This window comes from Aptenodytes patagonicus, chromosome 7, assembly GCF_965638725.1.
Source record: "Aptenodytes patagonicus chromosome 7, bAptPat1.pri.cur, whole genome shotgun sequence".
Classification (NCBI taxonomy): Eukaryota; Metazoa; Chordata; class Aves; order Sphenisciformes; family Spheniscidae; genus Aptenodytes; species Aptenodytes patagonicus.
This window is the reverse complement of record NC_134955.1, coordinates 46,160,898-46,187,881: the sequence shown is the minus strand read 5'-3', so window position 1 is coordinate 46,187,881 and position 26,984 is coordinate 46,160,898. Positions and strand designations below refer to the sequence as shown.

At 43.0% G+C, this 26,984-nt stretch overlaps 2 protein-coding genes across 5 annotated transcripts in view; one reads left to right on the top strand and one right to left on the bottom strand.

Moving 5' to 3' along the window:
* BBOF1 (basal body orientation factor 1) overlaps positions 1-4,598 on the bottom strand; it is a 9,170-nt gene extending 4,572 nt beyond the window's left edge. The window contains 3 exon segments of the mRNA XM_076343522.1: positions 601-666; positions 1,884-2,327; positions 4,554-4,598. Coding sequence (XP_076199637.1) covers positions 601-666; positions 1,884-2,327; positions 4,554-4,598 — 555 coding nt within the window.
* Positions 2,394-26,984, top strand: ENTPD5 (ectonucleoside triphosphate diphosphohydrolase 5 (inactive)). Of its 4 annotated transcripts, none has more exons than XM_076345089.1 (14): positions 2,394-2,456; positions 8,009-8,286; positions 9,537-9,616; positions 11,648-11,791; positions 12,173-12,248; positions 13,857-13,892; positions 14,760-14,848; positions 17,567-17,646; positions 18,817-18,878; positions 20,342-20,443; positions 21,348-21,488; positions 21,844-21,900; positions 22,931-23,046; positions 23,233-26,984. In XM_076345089.1, exons 2-14 carry the CDS (start codon positions 8,070-8,072, stop codon positions 23,317-23,319), a joined length of 1,287 nt encoding a protein of 428 aa, XP_076201204.1. In that variant the 5' UTR covers positions 2,394-2,456; positions 8,009-8,069; the 3' UTR covers positions 23,320-26,984. The 4 variants fall into 4 exon arrangements, with proteins under 4 accessions (XP_076201204.1, XP_076201206.1, XP_076201203.1 ...); XM_076345091.1 differs by lacking the exon at positions 2,394-2,456 and adding an exon at positions 2,683-3,063; XM_076345088.1 differs by lacking the exon at positions 2,394-2,456 and adding an exon at positions 4,600-4,696.

Below are 26,984 nucleotides of genomic sequence, written 5' to 3'. Positions count from 1 at the left end.
CCTGTCCAGCTGAGGAGGGGAGCGATAGAGCGGCTTTGGTGGGTACCTGGCGTCCAACCACCACCACATCTATCATCTATAGCCTTTTCTGCTCTTTATAATCTGAGGGCAAGAGAAAGTTCCTTGGGGAGTCAATATCCTTGGGAGATAACTGTCTTAAAGTGCAGATGAGCACAGTTTTGTGTTTCTTACTGAAGCCAGATTAACAAATAACGATTTTCTCAGTTCTTTTTAAGAATTCTTGTTCAACAGTAATGAATGAAGGAGAACTATAAAAGAATTCAAAGTAGTTATTGTTTATCTCAGTAAAAATGAAACATGTTTTTGCCATGCGTCTGGCCTTACCGTTACCCAGCTGGTTCCTACTACTATTTCAGATGCTATAAAATATTCCTACTACTATCTGAAATAATACTACAGAGTAATGGGATAACTCCCACATCACCATTGGTTTTTTCAAGTTCTTTCTTCATGCAGTATTTTTGCATCAAAACCTGTAACAGTTAACTGCCCTAGCTTGTTCCTCATACTAAAATCAGAACTCCTTTTCAGCCTGCTCAGAAGATCCCGTTCTGAGGACAAAGAGAAAAGTTTATTCACCAGCTGCTTCTTCTCTTCTTGTGCTTGCCGTTTCAAATCAATCAGCTCCTGCTTCAGTTTCTCAATCTGTGAAAAGAGAAATCAAGGAACAGTAATGGGGGGGGAAGTATCCTTGCTGTGTTCTTCTCTTCAAATTTGATTATGAGAAGACATAGAAAGAAGGGAAAGGTCCTTTGTTTGCAGCGTTCAGGTCAATTAAACCATGTGTAAAACTGTTTGATTTGTGTTAAGCATAGGAAATAATGTAAGCTTAAACTATAAAAACCCACAGGTATTAGATACAAACAGATCTGTGACTCTACCGAAGAATTATGTGGACAGAGAGTTTTTTTCCTTACTGTTTTGGATAGTGGTGCAGTGTTAGAGAAGTAGTTTAGAAAAGGAGCAAAAAAGATACAAAAACAGGCAGCTGGAAAAAGGTCAGAGTAAGATCTTCTATACTGGATAGGCTGAAAGAAAACGGTGAGACGTGAGCAAGAAAATCGTCTCCTACCATTTGACCTTACCAATGTCCTGGGGATCAGAGCTTTGTATCTTCTCATTCAACAAAGAGGATGTTAAAATAATTTCATTTCAGTTTCCTTTTTCAGTTTCTAACTGAAAAAGGGTTTTGCTTGGTACTTGGATTTAGAAAAGTAGGAATAGGACTAAAGTGAAATAATCTGCGACAGAGGAAACGGAAGCCACAGCGTAGGGCTTCTTTTTCTTCATTGTGTTCTGAGTAGACTTTGGCTCTGTTTTCTCTAAAACCTTCTCCAGGTAGCTAAAACCAGCAGGTTCCCCCTTAGCTTTCTCTTTTTTCAAGCTGCTCAAACGCTTCAGCCTCTTCTTGTACACCACGTGCTGAAGCCCCCGAACATTTCGGTGCCCCTCCCCCGAATTCGTGCCGGTATGTTATTCTCTGCCTTGTACTGAGGGGGAGCAAAAGTGGACGCCGTATTCCCGTGTGAGGGAGCAGGTCCCGGGCAGGGAGGGCACTAGGGGCGAGGCCTCCCCCTCGCAGCCCAGCCCGCGAAGAGCCTTCCCGCCCCAAGGGCGCACTGCTGCCTCACATTCACCCGGCCCAGCAGGCGCTCCGCACGGCTGCCTGTCACCGGGGCGGGATGGGCACTGGCTGCAGGGAAGTAACGCCGTCCCGCCTGCGTCCATCTTTGGCCGCAGGCACCGAAACACAGTGAGGAGGCAGGACCTGTCGTTAGGCGTTTTGCTACAGGTGGCTGCACACCGGGAAGCTGTTTCGGGAGGCCGGGGGGGCAGAGGGGCCTGCCCGGCTGCGCGCACACCTCCTCCGCCTTCTCCTGGCCTTGCTTCGTGAGGAAGGTCATGACGGCCGCCGCCTCCCTCTCCGCGTCCTGCTGCCGCCACAGCAGCTCCGCGTTGCTCCTGGCCAGCCGGCGGGTGGCTTCGCGGTGCTCGGCCCGGGACGCCTCGGTCGCCGCCAGCCGAGCCTCCCATAGCGCCGCGTCGACCTCGTCCCGCTTCTCCTCCGACACCCTGGCCGCCTGCCCCGCCGCCGTCGGCCTGCGGGAGATGCCGCTGCGGCACAGCGACCGACGCCCGCCCGCCACGACCCCGCCGCGTCTCCACGGCAACCCGCCCCGCCCGTTACGGCGGAGGCCCCGCCCCGTTGCCTCGGTTACCGGCCGCCGCGTCGCCTGCCCGCCTGGCGCGTCGCCTGCCTCGGGACCCCCCCCCCGCGCCCGCCGAAGCGAGGAGCGCGCGGCGGCCTGTTCCCATGGAAACCGGACGGCGCCGTCCCGCGACGCGCAATGCACGCGACGGGCGCGTCACGCGGGCGCGCTGGCGTGACACGCAGGGCCGGCGAGATGTGGCGCCGCCAGCGCTCCGAGCGACCGGTGAGCGCGCGCAGCGGCGGGGGCGGGGGGAGGTGTGTGACAGCGCCGCGCTGCCATGGAAACCGCGCCCCTTCCCGGCGCCCCGCCCGCCGCCCTGTGCGAACGGCACCGGGATCAGGAACGTGGGGGCTGCCGCAGGCCTGCTCGGGGCTGCCGCCGTCCTGACGGGCGCGGCGGAGGAGCGGGCAGAGAGCCGCTCCAGGGCTGGGTGACACACCACACACCACACCACACCACACCGCACCACACCCCCCCCGGCCCGTGCCTGTTCCCGGCGCCCGGGAGGGAGCTCCGCTGGGGTGTGACGCCGGGGAGGTGTCGGGGAGCGGCGTGAGACCCCGGAAAGCCGAGAAGGCGGCGGCGTTTCCGTTACTTCCCGCGGCGCTGCCGCCTGGGGCGGGCAGAAGGACGCGCGGTCTTGATCGAGTGACAACTGTGGGTGCCTAATGAGGAAGAAATAAGTATTTCTACGAGTATTTCTGCTTAGTATTGTCGGTGCCGGCTTCGGGAAGAGAGCCGCGGGATCCCGAGGGCCGTGCTCGCTGCCGGCGCCGGCGGGGTACAGGGAGGAACCGCGGCGACTTTTGCTCGGGGAGAGAAAATGAAGGTAGGGGAATTTTTTCAGGCGTGTTCAGTGTAAGGGTTCAGGTTGCAGCTGTTTGACGTGAAGAAAGGAAGAATGCTGTGGCGTTGAGGCGTATAAAAGTTTAAAAACCTACAGCCCTAACGGTAGTTAGATTTGGAAAAGGGGTGTTAGGGTGCCCGTCTCCAGATTACTCTTGGTGAAGCTCTGGTGAATGCTTTCAAGGCGTGCAACTAGTAGCATCACGCTGAAATTTGCACTGGAGTTGTCCCCAAGCTTAGGTTGAAGCAAAAGCCCTCTGCGCCCAAAATCTCTCTGCACCCAAAATCTGTTTTCTAAGAATACCGGTTGGTCCACTGAAAAACGTCATTTACAGCCCCTGTAGGTATACGGTTCCAAAGTTGTAAAGGGACACTCGCTAACACGCTGCAGGAGGGTAAGGCTAACACAGCAGTCTCTTGGAAAGCTGCCTTGGTCTAATTAAATAGGAAAATTGAAAACTCACTTGGCCAGAAATGAGAATAAATAAATAATACGAATTGGAGCCTCAGTACCGGAAAAAGAAGATTAAAACTGCTGATAATGCATGTTTGTGAGTTGGTTCCATTTTTTTCTAGCGTTTAAAGCTCTAGATCCAGAATTTTACCCCAAATGTGTGTGTGGAAACACAGGAAAATTGTGCCATTATCTTGATGGAAATGCTGGGAAATTCTGCCAACAGATTCAGTTGTTCTTTCTGTTGTGGTTTTTAAACTATGTACTTTTAAGGGGCTTACATTTTGTCAAAACAATCCAAGAAAGCATTTTTTTTACTAGATAAAAATAAGTCCAGAAAAAATGTAGTGACTAGTTTCTGTAAAAAAAAAAAAGGTTAAAATGTATTTGTCTAGTCATGAGCGTTAAGTGTAAAAGCTGCTTATCTGGGAAATAGATTTTGTTACTGTTTTAGTGCAGAAAACAGACTTTCCATTCTGAATGATTTTTGGTGTGCTTGGGCAATAAATAACAGTATGAATTGAATTACATGATTCGTCTATTTTGTTTCCTAAAATATTTGCCTCAATATTTATATCTCGTAAATATTTCTAATTGTTTTCTAATATTTTTCTTTATAACCAAATATTTCCCAATAATATTTTAGGAAACAGAAGGGAAATTCTTGTGTATCTCAAGTACGCTGCTTTTCCTTCCCCTCAGATCAGACAGACTCCTTTTTACAGGGAGATGCTCCTGTTGCTGTGTTTTGAGTTTTGCATGTTCTTTTGTCAGAAATATTCAAGAATGTGGGCAAGACTTTCTTGTCTTGAAGATTACCAGTGTTTCTGTGTATGGCAAACTCTAAGTAAGGTTGTGTTTTAATGTCTTAAGGTTTCTTATGCTATTCTGGCATTGGTTTTACTTTTGTCGTTTAAAGAGAGTTTGGTTGGGGTTTTTTGTTTGGGGGGTTTTTTGCTTCCTATGCATGCTTTCAGTCTTGGCAGTCTATGCAGCGTCCCAGTATTTTTGGATCATACAGTCTGTGTAGTTCCCAAATCTTTATATTGGATGTGCTTCAACATTTTGGCTTGGTATCTGAAATCTGCCTTACACAGATGATATTTACACGTGTTTCTCTGTGTTGGGAAATGAGTGTTCTACCTTGTGTCACTGGACTCAGGTCAGTGCTGTTGAGGTCAACTGTAATTTTTGTGTAAATGTTTTACTAACTTGTTGAACTCTATTAACTTTCAGCTTCTTGAAATTAATCCTGTGTAATTATCTGAGCATGTTTCACTGCTTGTATTGAGCAATGATAAACTCAAATTTGAATAAAGCAACTCGACTGATGTTTTATGTGCCTCCATGACCTTATAATTTGCCTGATACATAGTCCACTCCTACTAGCTGAAAGCGAAGGTGAAGAAAAGGAAGTGCAGGCACAGCGTCTCTTGTCGCAGCGCTCCAAAGTGGTTTTCATTAGGAATCTCTGGAGTAGAATAGCTGTTGCTTCCATCCTGCTTCAGGTGTGTGCCTAACGTATTCACGGCTGATGTTGATTATTGCTGCTCATTTATAAAGGCAGTAACAAGAGCCTACTGATGGTGATCTGTGCATTTTACCTTATTTTAATGAACTTGTGCTTATATTAGTTACCCTGTTTTCTCCTTTCTGTTTGTTGTTCATTTTATCCATCCTGTTGTATTCTGATAGCAGCTAGGATTTTAAGTTGTTTGAGAGGAACCCTTTTGGAAATATTTTTCCTTCTCAGTAACTAATCTCTTGTCTATCTTTACCCTAGATTTTTTTCTTCCATTCTTTCTTCGGACCCTCTCTTTCCAAATTCCTTTTCCATTGCCATTTCTGTTATGTTCTGCCCATTTCCCTCTCTTGTCTCTGATTTCTTACTCCCCTCATCTATTTTTATGCTCTGTGCGGACACTTTTTTTGCTAGTGTGTGTGGTTAAATGGTTTTCACCACTCATCGAAGAGGCTCAATGTGCTTTTTTCATTCTTAATGAGGGTAGAGAAAAATAAAATGCCAAGGTTGTCGTTTTGGGTTTTTTTTGTCCTTATGACTATAAAGGTGGAAAGGAAAAAAGTCAGGGGAGAAGTAGAGAATGGAAAGTGTGAAATGGTGGTGGATGTCTGAGAAGGGGTAGAGAGGAGAAGCTTAGTTGAGGGAGTGTTTCATGGGAGGCTAAGGCTCATCCACTAGTAGATCTGGCAAGAAAAGTCTGTGTTAATGATGGCAGTTGCTCAGATATTTTAGGATCATCGGAGATTCCAAGGCTTGCGTAAGTGTCACATGTGCCATTTGTAATAGGACTCGAGTTTGTTCTTAAGGCAGGTGCTTGGGTTGTATTTATGATTGTTCAGTAAGCAAAATCCTTACATTGCATAAGAATAATAACACCTCTTCTGACCAGCTGGAAGGTAGTACTCACTAATGCAGCTTATGTTCTGTTAAAACAGCGCAGCTTCTTGGATTTTCAGTAGAACTCCCTGCTGTGATGAAGTGAATGTGGGTAATGCCAGCTGCATCTTAGTACAAATCCATAGTGATGAAGCTGCCAAACGGCTCCGTGCTTTTCATGAACTCTGTTCAGGATAGGACTTTTAAGTAGTTACAGGTCAGAACTAAGTTTTTACTCATTTCCACATAAAATGCAAATGCTTTAGACACTATTACAGTTGGAGTTGATCTGTCACAGAGGGTGGCCAGGGCTATTGCCCACTGGTGGAATTGTAAAGTCACTTCTTCCTCTTCTCAGAATGTGCTTCTAAGGTAGAGTGGGTCAAGAGCTTGTGCTTCTGCCCGTAGTGAACGCAGCGCTCTGCATTTACTAGGAACAGGAGGATACAAGTAAAGGTCACAGAAGACAGGCAAGGTTACCCTTCTGCAGTGGGCTGTGCATTTTGTTTGCCCTAGAGATAGCTAAACACTTGAGTGAGTTAGAGAGGCACTCAAGGAATGACCCAATGTGACGTTGTTCACTGAGACTGAGTAAAAGTTAATCTCACTTTGCTGTAACTGGGGACAAAGGTGAAGGATGGAAATAATAAAAGGGCTAAATCTGGGATAAAAGGTAGTGGAGGATAAGCGAGTTCTTTGGGTGTGGGAGAAGGGTGTGTGGAAATAGAGGCTGTGTCAGGTTCACATAAAAAGGAGAGGAGAGCAGTTAGGATTATGAATGAATAAATGTAGGATAGAGACAGCAAATAAAGATTTCAAGAGAATAAACGTCGTGGGGCTGAGCAGATCGCTAAAAGACAATCAAATGTAAAGGCTAGAGGTGGATGAGAGTCCAGGCAGAGCAGATGAACAGGCGTATGAAGTAGAATATTCAGTGCTGTGGGTGGATGGACGTGTTAACCAAGTGTCTGGAGAATGATAAGGATCTGTTTGCACCTTCTGTATGCTGAGTGCTCTGTGTGTATATCAGTGCAGGCGATACTGCGTATGGTGGGGCATCTGGCCACACGTTCTTTTCTGCTGTTAAAATGCAAATAACAAAGGTAGCTATATATTATCCTCCATTTTACCTGGGCACCTAATGAACCCTATCATTTCTGTGCCCATATCTTTCCTTTATTAGCATTTCTTAGGAAAAATATATGCAAAGAGATACGTGTTAACAGAGAGGAGGTGTAGTTGTATCTTGATATCCAATACTGTGTCACACAACTTTGGAGCCTTGGCTTATAGAAGCTGCTGTTAGAAGCTACGTAAGCAACCTGAGTGTTCAGGGTAACTGCTCTAGATGTGAGAGTGTGGTGCGGTTTTGTTGGGGGTTTTTGTAATTCTGAAAATGAAAACTGTGTCAGGAGAAAATGATGAAAAACCAAAATGAAGACAGAAGGGAAAAGTATGAAAAACACCGAGAGGCAGAGCCCAGGTGCGCCTTACAGTTCAGTCCCTCTTGTGCAGCACAGGCTTTTCTCGGGGACGAGGATGCTGCTGGAGGGATATGCCTTCACTCTCTCTGTGCGCTAATCTCTCCTAGCAGCTGTTCTTAGCCCGAGATGAAATTCTCTTTGTTTGTGACTCTGAATAACACTTGTGTTCTGCCACAGCATCTCAAGTATGTAAATGTTAGGGCAAAGCAGTTCTGCCCTGAGCTCCCCTTTGGTGATGCTTCTTTTCAGATAACATTTGGGCTTTTTGGAGGTTCTGGGGGCTCTAAATGTTGAGAACCTTCAAGCCAAATCAGAGAAAAAAAAAAAAGTCTAAATAAAGTCAAAACTGGAAATACTGGGAAGCAAACTACTTTAACTCTTCTGCATTTGGGAAATGGAGAAACCTTTACTCTGAAAGAACAAATCACTTAGATGCAGTTGTAGCACCAAGTGCAGTAAATCACATCTTTTGGGTGAGGTGTTGAAAACTATCTAAAGGGCAGAATATATGTGTACAGACTGATTTCCCCCCCCCCGACTTTTTAAGGAGAGGGCTCTTGGTAATTTCCATTCCTGCTTTTTTTCTTTACAGGACCTACTGTCACTCTGTGATTGCTGATCCATGCTTGACTGCCTCAAGGGGTCCTGGCAAGATGGCATCTTCCAGACTTCCCATCCTTCTAGCATTGGCATTTTCCTCTTTGTCCTTTGTTCTTTCCCATTTGAACAGGGAGATGTGGTTTCAGGATTTCTTTCCACCTAACGTGTGCCCTATAAATGCCAAAGCCAACACTTTTTACGGCATAATGTTTGACGCAGGAAGCACTGGAACCCGGATTCACATTTACACCTTTGTGCAGAAGAGCCCAGGTGAGACCCCGTGTCAGTCTGTGCGCTTGGAGTATGTTGACTTAGGTTCCAGCTTCCCAAAAGAGCGTTTTTTTTCCCAACACAGCATTTGGAAACAGCTGAGGATTTCTACAGTTTGTCCTTCAAATGGTCCTCTGGCAGATGATTATTGTCCATTTGTGGTGGTGTTTTGCTGTGAAAATATCTTTTTTGTAGATCTTTTGAAACTCAGAGGTTTAATTCTGGGTATACTGGAGAGTTCTGAACTTCCGGAGATTTTCATCTATGTGGCTATTTAAAGGAATGTCTCACTGAGTTGGAAAGAAGCTTTCGCTGTTTTTGTCAAGTTGCATGTTACCTTGAATTGTATCAAGAGATATTTAAATTCTGCATATGTTTATATGTCACGTTTTGTAGCAAATTAAAATCAGTAAATTAAAGAATTATAAGCACCGAAGGTCTGAGCCATTTCCAGGAGAACTCCTGTGCGCAGATGCACCACGCTGCAGTATATCTGCTTCTGACAGAGTGCAGAGGCACCCACACACAACAGGATTCAAGAGGGTGAATCTGCTTGGGTACAGTGAGCCAGCAAATTTGCAAAGGTTGAAGGCTGGTTGATGGGACACAGCTAATAAGCCCGTCAGGGCCATGCATAGTACCTATGTGGCTTCACATGATTTCAGCCTTAGTTTGGAAGGACTGGTACAACGTCCAGCTCTGATGAGCTCAGCCTGACTTGTAATATGCAATACTCAGGGATAGCTTCTAGACCCAAGCTGCTCTGGGAGCAGTGGTCACACTTGTTTGGCTTTTCAGCCAAGTGCTTGAGCCCAGTCAGCTCTGTTCTGTGTTTGTGAGTTGGATGAATCACCTAAGAATAATCAGGAGTTGACTGCGTGTGTCTTAATATGAATTAGTATTTCACAATTAGCTTGGGGACAGAAAGGAAAAGAAATTTTGTTAAGATTAGGCACAGTCACACTACATTGCTATAACTCACTGTAGTTCACAAATGCAAAATGAACATACTTCTAATTATAACAACATGTTCTTAATAAATTGTTTGTGAATTTGGAGGATACAAAGGCAACATTCTGTTAAATATGTTCCTGAAGTGAAGGTGCAGTGCTTGTTTTAGGAGGGGAATAGTATTGTTTGCAATGGGAAATCAAGGATAGTCACCTTACAGGGGTTGCAGGCAACCTTTTTGAAACTAAAGAAAAAGATTCGAGTTGTTGACTGTTTCACGTAATGTTTCGTTTGTGCAGAAAACCTTCCAGAGTTGGAAGGGGAAATCTTTGAGTCTGTGAAGCCAGGTCTTTCTGCATATGCTGATCAGCCTGAAAAGGTAAGGCTCTCCTTCATTCCCTGTGAGTTGGTCTTGCTTCTACTAATATCAGTTGGACTCTACCAAGCAGTTCAAGTATTACTAATTGTAATTGTGGAGAGTCAAGAAAAAATGTAAAGGTTCTACTGCTGGCTCTCTAAACCTGTTGCTCTACTTTTGTGAGTTAGTTTCTACACAGGGAAATGGGAGCTGTTCTACATATTTCATCAGTGGAACAATGGCTTAATTAATTGCTTAAACGCTATATGTAACTAGACTATATGCCTTTGAGAATTTCAAAGACAAAGTGATTTTTGGCTCTAGCAGCATCCATATTCAATATTTATTTCCCCTATAGCTACCCCAAATATAAGTAAATATATACTCCTGTCTCATTTACTACTAATTTTCTCAATTCTTCCTTTTGGTTGAAATTTTCAGTGCTGGTCACAGTTCAAAATGGGCGTATTTTTTTTTTATTTGTTTAGTTCAGAAGTAAGGGGTTAAGACTGCAGGGGTTTTCTTTGCTTGTCAATGTAACATGACTAAAAAAGAGGGTTCATTTCTCTGACTCCTAAAAATGTTTAATTTTTTTGTGTGTATAGTCAGATCTACAAAAGTTAATTTTTGTTAATAAGTTATGGAGAAGAGGAAGAATAAAGATGCACTTAGCAGGTTAAGTCAGGTCTTAATATTTCTCTAAGTGTATTCTCTACTTCTATCATCAGACTTCCAATAATTTGTTTGGTGTGATTCTTTGCTGTTATCTTTGGAACCATGGCTTGGAAGCCAGTGCTCAGTGATATGTAGGACTTGCTTCAGTCATGCTCAGTTCAAATATTTTATTACAGTTTTAGCTGAATAATGATTCAGGTACAGGCAGTTACTCTTCTACTGCCTCAAGACTCTTGTTGATTTGTTTATATACAGAGTTTTTCAAAACACAGTTGGACAGTTCCGTCTTCCACAATCAGATGTATTAATTAACATATAAATTTATAATTTTAATAAGAAATTGAAGTTAGGTGCAATCCTCTTTATTTTCAAATGGGGGTGGTTGTGAATTCATGCACAGTATACTTGTTCTGTGCCACTCTATTGGATCAGGAGTCCGAAATGAGCAACAGAGCAGAGCATGCTAAAATAATCCTCCTGTTGTGATACACAGGGCCAGTCCTGAAGTAAGCTGCCATTTTCCAGGTCCCTTGTGCTGACAGTAAGCTCTTTCACAAGCTAAAGGAGGTACCAGAGAAATGATAGATTAGATGCTCTACCTTGTGTGCTTTAGCAGTCTTGGAGTTGGGGGCTAGCATAGGGGGAGTTTCAGGTTTCTCAGTTTGCTCAGTTGCATTCAGTGCTACAGGAATTTGAGTGAGAAACTTTATGGAAAAGTGAATGACTTTTGGATTTTTTTAAACTTTGATGAGATCTCCCATTATTTCACTAAATTATCTTGTTTGTTGGGTAGGAGAGAAGAATTCACCCAAAAGAAATTTCTAGATGTTTCACAGGAGAATGTTTATTTCTAATGCCAAACTGTTAGAGCAGTGTAAATAATTGAGAGCCTACCAGTGACATCTGTACCTCGTGTGGTAACCATTCTACAGCTGGCATTTTAATTACACTGCTTGCTATGGACACACTTGGAATTCTTATGTTGCATTTAGTGAAATCTACAGACATTCCTCCTGACCTTTGCAGCTTCAGTCCGTAATTGTACCACTTTTAGCTTCATCATACTGCAAAATGTCTAGGTTTGTCAGATACTCAGTTCCCTCGCCTCCCTCCATCCTTTCAAATAATACTTTCCACAAACAATGACATTTCTCTTGCCTAAGATACATCTCTGAATACCCTTGTCCTTCCAATGCAGACATTGTCTCTAAGATTCTTATGAGATGTCTAGCACAGTTTTTATCCTTATCTTGGGTGTGGGTGAGGTATCTTCTGCTATCGAATACTGGTTTCACTAGTGTTGAGGGGGAATTGGGAGGCCTATTTTCTGACGGCCTGTAGGAGGAAACCGTAAGAAAAACATCTTTTTCCTTTCAGGGTGCTGAAACTGTCAGAAGATTGCTGGACATGGCCATAGATGCTGTGCCACCTTATCTCTGGAAGAAGACCCCAGTAGTGTTAAAAGCCACAGCTGGACTGCGCTTGCTGTCGGAGGAGAAAGCTCAGGCTCTGCTTTTAGAGGTGATACTAAGATCTTTTGGATGCACTAGTATTGCTCTCCTGTTTCATCTTTCATGACTCGGTTCTCCATTCTATTTAGCAGAAGAGAATTTCAGCTGTCAAAAGTGACTGTAATCCCATGATAGTATGAAACTCACAGACTTTACAGACTTTCTTGTATGACCCTGAAATCCTCTGTCTTGATGTGGATAGAAGGCATGGGGAAAGGGACCTACAGTACTTGTTCCTTTCTTTCCTGGCCCTTGAAAGAAGAATAATTTTATCTACTCCACACACTTGTCTTATTTTATACCACTGTGAAAAAGAAAACTTTCTCTGTCACTGTCAGAGCAGAACAAGACTCTTAAGACCAAGGAATCTAATAATTATTTCTTTCTTCAGGTGAGAGAAGTCTTTGAGGAATCGCCATTTCTTGTTACAGAGGACAGTGTTAGCATCATGGACGGGTCTTATGAAGGTATGTTTTAGAAGGAGGAAAAAATGAAAGCAAAGAGGAGTGGGGGAAAGAGAGAGAGAGATCTCTTATGGACATGAGAAGGAAGGGGAAATGGTCACTAAACTGAGGGAAGAAATAAAAGGTTTCTAGCCCTGTTTGAAACAATTCAATCCTGCTTTTCCTAGGAGATGTTGATTACTTGGTTAGCTAGATGAAGCTTCATCCAAAACCTTCTGAGGTTCCAGAAGACAACCTCATCTCAGAAATAAGTATGCAGGCTAATGCAGGCTAACCAGCTGAAGCCTGCTCCTGGGAACTGGTGGAAAAAAGATGGTGTCCACCTCTCAAAGGCTACATGATGATACATAGCAAGCTAGGAAGCTTATGGAAAGTGCCTAGTAAATTCTGCAATATCAGCATTAAAAACAATCTATCATGATTAGCTCATCAATTTTTGGGTTAAGGTTGGAAGCATTGTGAATATTAGAGGAGAATGAAGGACAATTGGCAAGTATTAAAAAATTAGGTAACAAAATAAATAATAAAATAATAAATTTAAAAAAATATTCTGATTGGAAAAATGCAGCTAGTAAAGTAACAAAGGAAGTAACCTAAATACAAGAAAAGGTGAAATATGTTGTAGCTTTGGAGTAAGTGATGATTTTGCAGTGCAGAACAGACCACTGTAACATTTTGGCTACATACCCAGACATATTACCTTGGAGAATAGGCAGGTAATAATCCTTCTGTATGGGTGCCTGATAAGAGCCATCTGTGATGTTACATTCAGTTCTGAACACTTCATTATGGCAGATATATTGCCAGTTTGGAAGGTGTTCAAGGAAAGCAAAAAGAATTGTCACAACGCTTAAACAACTAATAAATGGAGGAAGATAAAAGAGCAAAATCTGTCCATATGTGCTAAGAGAAAAGGAGAAGTAACGTGAAGTCTGCAAGTATTCGATGAAGTACGGTGCAATGCATAGTATGTCACTAGGATTAACGGGTGAATTGTATAGTAGGGAGAAGTGTTGTATTGACAGGGAGCAGGACCAGTGAGGCATAATACAGCACAGTGTAGCTTGCCAAGGTTTATTTAAAAGTCCCACCTCATCTACTGTCACATGTTTGCCTATGTTTGGGTGAGAATCATACCAGTGTCAAGCAAGCCGCTGGAGTCAGAGGAGTTGTTTGTGTTTTACTGGTTGCCACTATGTCTGTAGTGTAATTACAGAAACCACAACATTAAAACACACAGTGGTGTGTATGCAATTTTCAGATTAGGAATTGAAATGCTGGGAGGAAAAAAAGTGCCCAAGGAAACTTGTGCATTGTGTCAGCTCGTTACTTCTTTGCATATTGTTTGGATAATACACAATTTGTGCATGCTGCAGTTCCATGGATATTACAAACGTTCTACCTATCCCAGCTTATGAGATTTTAATGAATCAATAATGCATCATATCACTTATAATTAAGTTTGAATTAATCTCTGAAGTATGAGGTGGTTACGTTAAGTTAGTAATGATTTCCAGGTAAATAAATAACATGTGGAGGGGTGGTAAGGGTGGGCAGGAGGTTGTGGGAGTATTCAGTGGTGACTTTTTTTTTCCTTTTTCACTCTTGCAGGAATTTTAGCCTGGATCACTGTGAACTTTTTGACAGGTAGTTAATTCTGTATAACTTCTCTCTAAATATGAACTTGAGTCTCTTCTGCGGAGGTGATCACCCTAAGTTCCTCTGCCTTGGTTGCCATGTCCTGCTTTTCCTCCCCACTGTGGCACCAGTGCTAAAGCAGTGGATTGTCTTGGGCAGGCTGTTCCAGAGGGTGAGCCACACCTGTAGTAAGAAGGAGGCATCTTAATCCAGAAGGTGCCAGGATTTACTCAGGACTGGGAGCACTGGCAAGCTGGTTTCTGTAATGTATGTAGGGGAGTGGTACTGCTAATCTGTTAGAAGGTGGGAAACAAGGTTTTACAACGTTCTTCATCCCAGCGTCAATTATGCAACTAAAATGGTGTAACAGGGAATGCACTGGTGCTTTAGCCCTGCTGGCTCTAAAAATTTCTGGGAATGCAATCTAGTGAAGAGAACAGAAAATCAGTACTCTACTAGATACGTGAGCAAGCAAAAAGCTGTGGGTGAAGAGAAATGATAATAGCTGGTTCTGCTCTTACTGTCCTTCCTCTCCTACTGCTCTTGACCAGCTATATGGTGGTTACAGAATTTATGTACTCTCCTTGACAGTCTTCTGCAGGAGATACTTCGTCTCTTACTTTCAGCTATGATGGATACCTAGAGATTTATCTGCTTTTGTCTCTTTGGAGGTGGAATTGGAATCAAGGAGGAAAGTCCTATGAATCTTTTCGTAATACCTTCTGTTTGCCTACCTTTTCTCTGTGATGTTTTTTGTCTTTGAAGGCCAGCTCAGCCCTCCTGTATTGCTGTGATAATGTGTTAACTTGGTGGCTGCCTGAACATGCATGCAGTATTTTGCACTTGGGGATGTTCTGAGCATGCTGTTGTTTGCAGGGCAGCTGTCTGGCCAGAACCAGCATACTGTTGGGACTCTGGACTTGGGAGGAGCCTCAACCCAAATCACATTCCTGCCACGGTTTGAGGTGAGGAGTGGTTAAAATTGCACGGGTTGGGACCACAGGGCCAGTGGAGAGACCTGAGCACTGCTGTACTCTCTGATATAATTTTGTCAGCACTGGCACAAGCAGAACATCTGTGGTGTACAGAACATCTATATTTCTGTTCCCTTTGACATCAGCAGTTGGCTGATAGGCACTTGCAAACAAAGAAGCCTGGATAACAAGGAAGAAAAAAGGAAGAAAGAAAATGGGTAAAACCAAAGAGAAACAGCTTTTGTTTTCTAGACCCAGGCTGGGAAAGCCCCATTAATGCAGACAATTATTTTGTATTCAATAGATGTAGAACATTTCCAGGGAGTATTCTTGCATATTACAAGAAATTTAGGGTCTGCTCCGAGTTATCTTTTTTTTTTTTTTCCCCCCCATTCCAGTCTGATAGCAGATCCTCACTAAATTTTGGAAGGGGGTGTCTCACGGGGCAAACGTCTTCTATAATAGCACAGCCAATCCCTCTTTGTTTTCTTATCAATTTCTTCTCATTTTCTTTGAGAATACCCCTCTCTGCCCCTCAGTCCATCTCTGCTGGATTTGTCAGGAATTCTATAGCTCTTTAGAAACAGTTTGAACTGGGACCCAAGTCTAAGGTTTGCATGGGAAAATTACATGGGTATTGGAAGGGCACTATAGCATTCTGTACCTTGATATTGTGAAGTTGTTTTTGTCCCCCTTTCTGAAGGAGTCCTTTGTTTAACATTTTTTTGTTGACAGAAATTGATAGTCTCAAAGGGTGTTTGGGGACCACGAAACACATGGTTTTCATATCAGGATATTTTACTTCTGCAGTGGTGGGTCACGTTGAAACATGACGTGCAACCTTATCCTGTTCAGCAAAGCCTCAAGTACTCTGGGCTTGCCCTCTGTTTTGTGTTGATAACACCTGCTAAAGTGGGCACTGGACCAACGGGAAAGGGTGTTGCATGTCAGGGTTTTGGAGAATAAATAGAGCTGTGAAGTAGGCTGAACTGCAGCTCAGGATTGAAACGTCTCCTTAGAGCCTTGCTGGAAAATGCCTCGAGGGTTTGCTACTGACCAGGACCAATGGTGTGAATTCATAGGACGGTGTGGAAGCCAAGGTTCACGTTGCCTGCTTTTACGCTATGTCTGCTTCTCACCTGTATTGTCAAGTTTGTACAAAAAACACATATACAGCTCAGTATGTTTCTGAAGAGTTTTTCCCATCTGATGGAATTAGCAGGGATTTCCCCCTTTGATTTCCAGAGGGTTTTTTTCCCTTCCTGCAATCTGAGGCAGTCACATGTTTGCTCTTGTATTCATTTTGAACAAAATACTGTAATAGTAAGAGATTCGTTGATGAAATAGAGATTACAAGAAAATAGAGGACATATAATGGTAACTGCATGGAGCTGTTTTTAAGCTAGTGTTATGATTCTCATGGTATTATTGCCAAAGTGATAAGCAACTGAAAACCAATCATAATCATTATGAAATTGTCTGTCTGGTGCCTGCCTCATTTGGGAGGGGTGTGAGGATTTACATTTTTGTGAAAGTAAGGCATGAAAAAAGCCAGTTGTTTTCTCCAAACAATTTTTTTTTTTCAGGATCTCTCCTGTTTAAAAGTTTTTGTGACGTAAGGTTTAGGAACAGAACTCAAAATATGGCAGGGTCTGGGTGTGTTGGGTCAAGGATGTGCCTGCCATTCCAATGAAAATCTATCTGAGGCCCAAAACAAATTTCAGTTTGTATTTGTAAAGGAGAAACTCAAGCTGAATACTGCCAAATCTCTTTCAGCTTCGAGCAGGCTTCTGTCTAGGATTCTACAATTCCAGATCTGGGTTATTTTTGCTGTATCGGCTTACTTGAATGGTAACTACAGGCACTCTGCAGCTTCAGTCCTCTCTGAGATTCTGCTGCTTGGCCCAGAGTAACAGCGTGTCTGATATGAATGCACAGGGCCAAGAAGGGATGGGAGAATGAGGTCACTAGCAGAGGAAAGACAGAAACTGGGATTGAGATCTTGGGGACTGGAAACAAAGGAACAGTAAATGAGCCCTGAATTGGTTCAGATTTACAAGAATATGACAGTTAGTCTGGCAAGAAGGTATGGACTGAGTACCAGTGGGGCGGAGGTGCACACAGAGGGAAGACTGTGAAAGGAGGAAAACTGGAGGTGGTGAGACAGGAGGTTAATTTAGAGGAAAGCACTTAAACCAGGAGGTAAAGCAGCCCTAAGACTGGGAGCGAGTGGTCACAGTGTTTCCTTGGGTATCAGCATGACATTTAACATGGTGAAAATGCGGCCTATACTTTACTTTGCATTTTTAATTCTTCTGAGTTCCTGAATTGAGATGTCTAGTCTGACTTGCAAAAGTTCATAGTGCTTCTAGTGCAGCTGATTTCGATGGGGACTGTGTATGTATAGACTAGCACATAAGTACTCTGAAAAATTCAGGTATCCTGAATTAGAAAGTATTTTCATCCTGATCTGTTGCGCTTCCCTATTATACATTGAAGTAACACAAAGTTGCATATAAATAAACTCAGTGTTAAAAGCTGCAGATATTACAGCAGCGGGCCCCATTGGAAAAATGTTCTTTGTTTTCAAAGCAGATCAGATGAGTGTGCAGTAAACCCTATGGGTGTATCTGTGATATTACATCAAAGTTGGTTATTTTTTATTGCATAATAGAAACTAAAAGGTTTCTTCTTTTACTTAACTTTTAGGAAACTTTGAAGGAAACCCCTGGGGATTTTCTTACCTCATTTGAAATGTTTAATAGCACCTACAAGCTCTATACCCACAGGTGAGGAGCAAAAAGGCTGCTGTCTTCGCTGGAAAAATCAGTCTTTCTGCAGCCCCTGAGCTAACCACAAATAGCCATGTCATCCCGTTACCAGCTGTTGGGACCATGACTTTTTTACTCGTTTTCTTATCTGCTTGAAACATTAGTTGAAGTGGAACATGACATTAATTGACTGGAAACGTTCCAGGATCATGGTTAATATCACTGCAAGGGAATATTAGTCAGTCTGTCAAATAAAGAGGAAGCATTACGAGTCACTATATTTAAGGAGAAGAATTCTTATTGCTGGTTTCAAGCCAAATATTCTGGACCAAGCAGAAAGGTGGATATCGTGCCAGTAGTCAGAACCTAAACCTGGTCAGAGAGGATAAGGGGATACCTGGCCTGGAATAATATAATTGTGCTTACTGCGTTAAGCTAACAAGTTTCTGAGATGTCTGCAGTGAAATCCAGAGTTTACCTGCATGACTTACAGTCCAGTGAGAACTGGACCATATATAATAGAGTTAGTTTAACTCTGATTATTCTGTAAACGTTTGTATTGACATGACTAAAGGGATAAGTAGCCAAACATAGAGGTGGGAACAAAAGGCCAACAGGTTTTTAATCTAGCTGTGTTGCTGAAGCCAGCAACGTGTAATGACTTTCTCATAAATGTTGTTCGCATCCTAGCTTGTAATGAGTATAGCGGTAATCTGTGGAGTCAAACAGGTGAATTTCACACAAAGGCACAGCTCCCATTTAGCGGGAGGTTCTGCAGTTCTCCTATTAGCTCTGTCCTAAGAGCACATAGTCCTATGTGTGTGACATAAGAATGGCCATCCTATTCCCCATGCACTCCTCACATACCCTTCTTTCTCCCTCGTTTTTAAGACTGTGCATTTTTGCTTTTCATGAATGTCTTGTAGAAATGTCACATCAGCTCTAACCACTTTCTGCAGTTTTAGATTTACCCATTGTACAGCTCTTTGTAATTCTTGGGTTTGTGTCACTCTTTTGGTACTTGGAATTGTTCTGGCAAAGGGAACTCTGTTTTAGAGAGGGGAGACTTGTGGGAAGCAGAGGAAGGAAATTTGGTTTGGGTATTCTGGGATTTAGGAAGAGGCTATGGGTGAAGCATACCAGATGTGCAAGAATTAAAACTGTAATGTCTGTCTTTGTTGTTCGCAGCTATTTGGGGTTTGGACTAAAAGCTGCCAGACTAGCAACACTTGGAGCTTTGAATATGGAAGGTATGTTCATATGATAAAACATCCAAGATTTTTGAAGAGGTGGTTAGACTTAGTCTTGTGTCAGCAGCCCATTTCCCGTGTCTTCACTTCTGTATCTTGTGCTTTTCTGTGTTTTCGCTGGTATAGATCTGTCTGGAAACAAGCTACCGCTTGTTAAGGAGTTGTCTTGTGAGACAGCTGCTTTTCCCTGTTTCCAGGTTCAGCCATCAGTGAGACTGAGTGCAAATTCCAGAAATGCACACATGGGAACATACAAACACCATATAGACATGGCCAGCCACAAACGCACAGCTTTACAAGCATCCACAGAAACACAAACAGCATGAATAGATCCTTTTCCTAACGATTGCTGCTTAGGCCAAACCCGCTTTCTAGGTCTCTCTGGTATCTGCCTGGCCCGCCGTGTTCCCCCAGACCTCCTGCTGTATTCACTGACTAATCTAGCTTGAAATCCACGAGCATGGCACACATACTCTCACTCACTAACCTGAATGCATGCTCACATTCCTGAGTCTTTCCAGTCTCTGACCCAGACCTTAAGTCCTTCCAGTCTTCATGCCCAGACCTTGGGCCTTTTGTCCAGTCTCTGGCCAGGACCTGGGGTCTTTCCACCTTCTGGATTCTTACTTGCCAGCTAGATGGACTTGCGTTAATTACTGGAATGTACTCAAATCAAAAATAGTTGGGAATAGGGTTTAAGAAGAAGATAGGACAGACTGCAGTGATTGGTCACAAGGCTCAGCCAGAAAAGCATACTGACCAGCTGCTTGCTTACTTGTGATTGCCTTCTTTTATTGTCCCCTCCATTTTCCCACACTTGTGCTTCCCTGATCCCTTGATTCCCCCTTTCCCTGCCTTTGAGCCTTCCCCTAAACATCCCATAGTAAATTTTGCACAGTCCCACAATCCCCCTTAACCAATCTGTAAGAAGTTTGCTTTTTCTGAGAGACCTGTGCTGGCCACAATAATCATGTTTTCTTCCTACCAGTTGCAGTATTTCTGGTTGAACCCTTCAAGGGTACATTCAGTGGATCCTGTAGTGGCCATTGATCAGTGTCTTAGGAGTTTTTGTCTTCATTGCTCAGTTTGTTGGTTTGTCACGGTTATCTGCTGTTTGTTAGGGTTTGTGTATCTGTGTGTTTAATTAATTACCTCTCTTGTTTCTTGTCTTCTGTGGTGAACAGCCGTTATCCAGATATTCTTCTACCATTTATCTCTCATTAACAAATGACAAGCCCAGCTGCTCTGCAGCTTGCAGGACAAAACGGACACAACTTTTCCAGACTGAGACTGATCCTTAATTTATAATCGGTTTGTGCAGCATCCATCAATTCAGATTTCCATACTTTTGCTTAAAGACCTTAATGAAGATCTTTCAGCCTCTTGTTTTCTGGTTCTGCATATTGATCGATAACTGTGTTAAATTTTATCCTTTCTGACTCTCCCCTCTTGTTTCATTCCAGCTGTGGATGGACAAATGTTCCGCAGTTCTTGTTTGCCAAAGCAGCTGGAGGCAGAGTGGCACTTCGGGGGAGTGAAATACCAGTATGGTGGCATCAAAGAAGGTAAACTAAGGAGACTTGTTGCTTCTTGTAAGATAAATCTTGTCTTCAGAATCTGAGTTTTTCCTTGGCAAATACTCCATCGGTTACCTTGGGTTATGAAGGATACCTGTCCAGTCATAGATGTGGACTTTTGACAAAGTCAAAGAAAAATCTGAAGCTGTAAGAGTAGCTGGCCTGCACTCTCCGTACTCTGAGAGCACTCTCTGTGATCTCTTATTACAAATGCTACCTTTATAGGAAACGTTAAGAGTTACTTGTGCAAATAAGAGAGCTTTTCCTGAGGATTTGAGCCAAGTGCAAAAACTCTGGCTGTGTTAGGGTACAATAACTGGTAGGCCAAAGCGTACCTCACTTGTGGAACTATTTCTTAAGATACTGTCCCTAATGCTGCATACAGAGGGTGAAGCTGCTACCTTCAGTGACTAGAACAGACCCCTTTGGTGACTGATGTTGCTTTGCTTTACAGTGGGGAACATGAGAGCTGAGTTGCAGATTTGATGTGTGTGGAGTGGATTGATAAAACTACAGTGTGATGGAGAGGGAAAGTAAGGTTTTATCTAGCAGGTGGTTGCAAATGTAAATGAGATTCTGCTGACCACTGAACATAACAATGGAAGTTTTGCCTGATGTGGAGGAAGCTTTTCATACACCTACGCTAGTTTGCGCAGCGCACCTTTCAGATATCGCTATGATCTGCTCTAACCAGTTCCACTTGATGATGGTGATCTAGAGTCCTCGCCTGCATGCAGGTGCCATGCTGGATTACGGAAGGGATATCTAAACTCTTTTCATCTCTTCTGATGCTTTAATCTCCGTTTCTTCCCTTTTTCATCCTATTGCCACTGATTCTTCCATCTCCTGGATATACCTCTTTGGCTCACCCCATCTGTGTTTGTCCTGACAGGAGAAACAGGATTCAAGCCTTGCTACTTGGAAGTACTCAAGGTTGTCAAAGGGAAACTGCACCAACCAGATGAGATTCGTGGAAGTTCCTTCTATGCTTTCTCCTATTACTATGATCGCGCAGTTGACACCAACCTAATTGGTAAATTGGTTTGGGATAATCTACTACATGTGAGCATGTCAACCAGAAGGTGGACAGAGGAACCCTGGAGGCTGGAGCCGTGGGGAGCAGGGAAAAGGAACGGTGTTGAGAAAGAGGAAATACACAAAATGCCTTCAGGGAATGAACGTGTGTCAGTCAGTGCAGTTCAATGTTCAGAGTTCAGCAGATGAGACTCGTGCTCTGAGCTCCAGTTATACTTGCAGCTCTGTCCTCTGTTACCAACAGATCTCACTCCTAGCCCAGCATTACCGAGTTGCACTCTAGGGTCAACTTAGATACAGAACACAAATGCTTTCAGGTCTATGATGATGTTTTCTCACCTCTTCCTTTTCAGATTGTGAACAGGGAGGTATTCTGGAAGTGAAAGATTTTGAAAGAAAAGCCAAAGAAGGTAATAGTCATGAGACTTGGGAAACTGGTGGGGATGAGAAATAACAAAAATATCAATGTCTATAGGAAGTATATAATGTGAGTTTGATTTTTAAAAAGAAATTTGTTTAACCTTTATTCCACTTACACCTTCCGTGTCATGTTACTTAGCTTTTATTTGCCAACACCTATAACTGTTGCAGAAGAAAGTACTGAAGAACAGCGAGGGGAAACAAAGTGTTAGCAGCTTCGCAGTTCTGTTCAGGAGAGGAGGGAGATAGTTCCTAAATGTCAGTACAAAAGAAAGTGGATTTGCTGTATCGAGAGCTCCTTCTGTCAAACTGCAACTCCCTGAGTTTAGGAGAGTGCTGACTTCTGTAAGTCTGTCACCTTAAACCCTTTTTAGTCTCTAACAAAATGGAGGGAGAGAGCAGAGGTTGTTAAAGTCTGACAGCCTCTTCTGAATTCCTTTCCCTCCCCCTGACTTTTTTCCTGAGTACTTGTTCTAGTTTGTACCTCCTCCTGTGAAAAAAAGAGCTCCCACCTTGCCATGCTACTGATGGCTAAAACTTTAGCTTACAGAGCAAGACATTACCTCTGAATTGTGATCATCCTCATGATGATTAGTAGACCGTATTTGTCACCAGAAGATGCTTAATTATGTAGTTCAGGACTGACTTTTTTCTAAAATAGGACCTAAATTCTAATGATTTTTCAGTTAAACTTAATCTCCGTAGAAACTCAGATTGTTTTGAATAGGGGGATTAGGCTCTAAAGTTTGAGTGTGTTTGTTTTGTTTTGTTTCCCTGGGATACTGAGAGAGCTCATTTCCAAAGATGCAGCTAAGATGTTAACACCATCAAACCATTTATTTAGCTTTAGAGCATCAGATCAAGTCTGCGATCCTAAACTAATGCTCTTTTTCTCATTTCAATGAGAAAGCCTACTTGTTTTAGTAGGCTTTGGCTTGAGGTCAGTTCAAATGTATAATGTGGATAAAAGCTCCTTTATTTTGCTGAGATCCTTTTTTTTTTTTCTTCTTCCTTCTCTAGTCTGTGATAACATGGAGAGGTACAACTCAGCCAGTCCTTTCCTCTGCATGGATCTCACTTATATCACTGCTTTACTAAAGGAAGGTTTTGGATTTAGGGACAACACGCTCCTACAGGTGAGAAAAACAGTTAAATCCCAAAGCCAGCTTCCAGATTTCTCTTATCAATCAATATGCATTAGTTCATTTTTCTGGCTAATTATCTACTGAGTCTTTCCAGGTCGTTACATGTAGTTGCTGTCATCTGTGCAACATATGAATCTAGAGAACTGTTGGGAACAACTTCTTTTTCTTCCTTTATAGTTAACAAAGAAAGTGAACAACATAGAGACAAGCTGGACTTTGGGTGCTACCTTTCACCTACTGCAGTCTCTGGGGATAACCTATTGAGCTGTGACATTCCTGTGGACTTCAGCATTTCTGAAAGGCTGAGAAAGCAATTGAAATCTCCAGGTATGTTGTTCAGCTGGAGTTGGTCACAGAGCAGAACATGGACCAAAGCTACAGAACAGATCTTCACCCCAGACTGGCATCGTGCATAATGAGAGTTGCCACAGTATGTCTTATAATTGTGATTGCCATAAATGATCCAGAAGCTGCCTTCTGAAAGTCAAAAGGCCTAAACTTCAGCAGAGTATCCGCAAGGGGCTCAAAGCCAGCTTTCACCAGCACGTTTGGATAGCATCCCATCGCTAGAAGCACAGAGAGTGGTAGACTGTTACAGACATGTGATTTCCCCTCCCCCTTTTATTTTAAATATCCATAACTTAGGTTTGCTTGTGAGATGTTAAATACAGAAATTAAAGATGGCGTCAACAGTCATTCAGAGAAAAGTGAACAACTCTGGATGCTGCCAGCCTCAGCGTTCCAAGTACCTGGCTGTTAGTTTAGCTAATACATTGCAAGACGACTCCAGTCTTTCAAGAAGGGGCCTGCTATAAGCGTGCTTTGGGCATGGTTTTGGGAAAGGTGTTGGCTAAAACATAGGTTGTAACTTACCAAGCATTTCTTTAGGCAGCAGTCGTTTCCTAAGCAGAATGTGTGCCTGACTGTGTTCCTTTTTGCTGCCCTTTACAAATCTGTGCAGCTATACTGTACATCTGGCTACCAGACCTGATAACTTGATGCATTTAGCATGTAGCCGTAACACATGGTTGTGCTGGCACAACTAGACAGCAGTGCCAGCTATTTAAATTCCACTGCCAAAAGAAATGTTTGTCATGTTACACCCACAAGGAAATGAAGGGTGCAGTCAGATGAAATGGCTGATCTGATAGCTCACTTTGCCGTGAGAGGCGGTTCTGTTTCTCCGCTCTCAGCAAGGCACTCCCACAGCCTTCCTTCCTCTGATGCTGGTGCTCCTCAGGTTCTTTGGTGAACCAATTCACGACACCAAACTTGAGTTAAATGGGCTCACTGAAGAGTCAAGTCTAGTGCTAGCACAAGGGAAATAGGCCTTGCACAACCCAGAGAGACCTGCTGGGCCAGTGAGCCGTTAGAACACCACAGCCCATTTTGTTGAGTGAGCTCTAAGGTGTGGTTTCCCATCTGAAAGTTTGGGCTTATCGCTTCGTGTGCTCTCCTCAGGAACCTCCTCTGAATGCAGAGCTGTGGTGAAACAAGTTGGTTTTTCAGTTAACAGACAAAAATAGGGAGAGCATGGAATTAGCATCAGAAACAGAGGGAGAACAAGAGCAAAGTAGCTTTGCTTTCTTATCCCTTGTTTGCTTATCCCTTGTTCATTTTAAATTGTTTTAAACTTCATTTCTCTTTAATTTAATATAGTGGAGTTAGACCCATAAAATGGTGTGTGCAGCCCTGCATTGCTCTGGAATTGTTTTTAACATATAGAGCAGGGCTTTAGGAACAGTGCATCTAATGAAGGGGTTGCAGCTCTTTAGGAAGTCCAAAACTTCTGTCAGGATAGCATGAAGCTATTTGAGTAACAATTTAAAGTGAATCTTGCCATCTCTTTCACACCAAACACATAGAAGCAATGGAAGATCAGTATTTTAAATAAAGCATCTTGTCAGATAGGCTAGAAAGCTGGGCTGTAGGATCCTGATTTTCTTGTTTAATTGGCTGTAGAGAACATCAAGATTGCTCAAATTCCTTGAGGCTCCAAGTGCAGACCTTGCATTGTCCTAAACAGAAACAGCTGTAGAGACAACTTTTTCCATCCCATGAAATAGCTGGCAGCTAGCTCATCTGTTTGCTCCTATTTAGCAAAAAATTAGTATCCTCTACTCACCATGGAATGTGTAACGTAAAGATGAATTTGCCCCAGTCATAGGAACAGAGAGGTATTACACACGTGACTAAGGGAAGCTTTTATCCACTGATCTCTTGCGATGAACACTTTCCTGTCAGGCATTTGCACTTACCTGTTTGCTGTAACACACCTTTCCCAATTCTGTAAAACCAAAGACTGCCCTCACGCTACCTTCTCTGCAAACTGGATTTGAAAATAATTGGCAATTCCCAGCAAGGGGAGGAAGAAGCGTACTCATGCCCTCGCTAATCTTGCCAAGCAGTTTGGAGACTTAGAAATTTGCCTTACTGTGAACATTAGTCCACTTCCTCTAGTTAGCAGCGCAAGTTTGGCTGTGGCTGATTAAGCTACCCCCTTCTCATAACTCAGGTTTTACAGCGCTAGGGTGCAAGGTGTGCCTTTGGTTGAACAAGTTCAGTCAGCAGCAGGAGTCCAAGGGTTGGGGATGGAGCTACCCGTACTCGTCCCACCACTGACACCTTGCTGTAAATTCAGGCTGTTTCTTTGAAATATGAAATGCTCATCCTACCTGTACTCCTCCTTACCAGAATCTGTTTTGAGATCCATGTTGGGAAATTCCTCAGTGTCACACCAAACTTCTGTTCCTTCCTCACTAGGAGCTTCTGTTTGAACATGAAGAAAGTAGTACTTCTTCTCAGCCACAAACATTTCTTATTCCCCTTCCTAGTGTTTGGCAAAACTTAGTACATGGTCTGGTCTGCACAACAAGGTGACTGCAAACACATTCATTTTGTCTTCAGTGAACAATTGTATTCATTTTTGTATTCTCAGAGAACACAAAGTAGGATGCAGTGGTTACAAGCCCAGCTGCACTACTCCTGAGAACTAGCTAATTTAATAATCCAAAAGTCTTCTTTCAGTCTGAGCCAGTGCTATGACAAACTCTTACTAGATCTTGGGGCTAAGAGCCATAAGCAGTGAGGCTGTATTTGAAACAGGAACAGAAGGTGGGATGTTACATGTAAGGAACAAGCAGCAGCAGCGTATCTGCCACCTGAATAGACGCTAGCCCTGAGGAGTACTTAAGGGTTTGGTTTTGTCTGAAGGGAGGATGGTCTAGAACAAGACAGGTACCACGCAGGGGAAGTTTCTTTTCTGTGTTCTTTGCCTCAGGCTCTGGTACTACAAATGCTAGGTGGGAGCATCTGCTTCCCAGTACCAAAGTTGCATTAAATCCAAATGCTCAGGGCCTTCATTTGTCAGTGGCACAATTCATTACCTGAAGCAAAACTGCTGCTCTCCATCAGGGGCCTGGTCCTGCAGTCATGAGAGAAACAAAAACTCAGCTCAAAGGTTTCTTTTGCAAGAAATTGCAGAATTCAGCCCCTGCTGTTTACATCTGAACTACTCAAGGTGGGTGGGGGATCTAGAGAAGCCAGTCAAGTCCTCACACTTACCCTAGTGCAATGAGATTATTTATTAGCTTAACTAAAGACTAAGCAGCCTTTTAAGAGAAGAGTTCTACTTGCAGCCCTGATTTTTATCTCTTCCTTTGTAGTGTCTTTTAGCCAGTCACTAACAGGAACTGCCTAATATGAGTGACTGAAGAAGCACAAGTAATGGCTTTCAGTTCAAAACTTATGTTCCATTCTTTCTGATGTTAATTCCTGATACTGGTTAACCATATGTGTAAGTCTTGCCTGTGGGCAGTACTCACTCAATGTTGTGAGCATCAAATGTCTAATGCAGGAGGCTGGTGTTTGGAACCTAAGACAGAATATCCTGAATGTCTATTTTAGTAATTAAAGCATTTTTAACAGTA

Excerpts from the sequence above, each read along its gene's own strand:
- ENTPD5 (XM_076345088.1), top strand. The coding sequence starts at position 4,632 with ATGATATTTACACGTGTTTCTCTGTGTTGGGAAATGAGTGTTCTACCT. Across the intron at positions 13,893-14,759 it reads CACTGTGAACTTTTTGACAG|GGCAGCTGTCTGGCCAGAAC; the intron begins GTAGTTAATTCT and ends TGTTGTTTGCAG. Across the intron at positions 21,901-22,930 it reads TGAAAGAAAAGCCAAAGAAG|TCTGTGATAACATGGAGAGG; the intron begins GTAATAGTCATG and ends TTCCTTCTCTAG.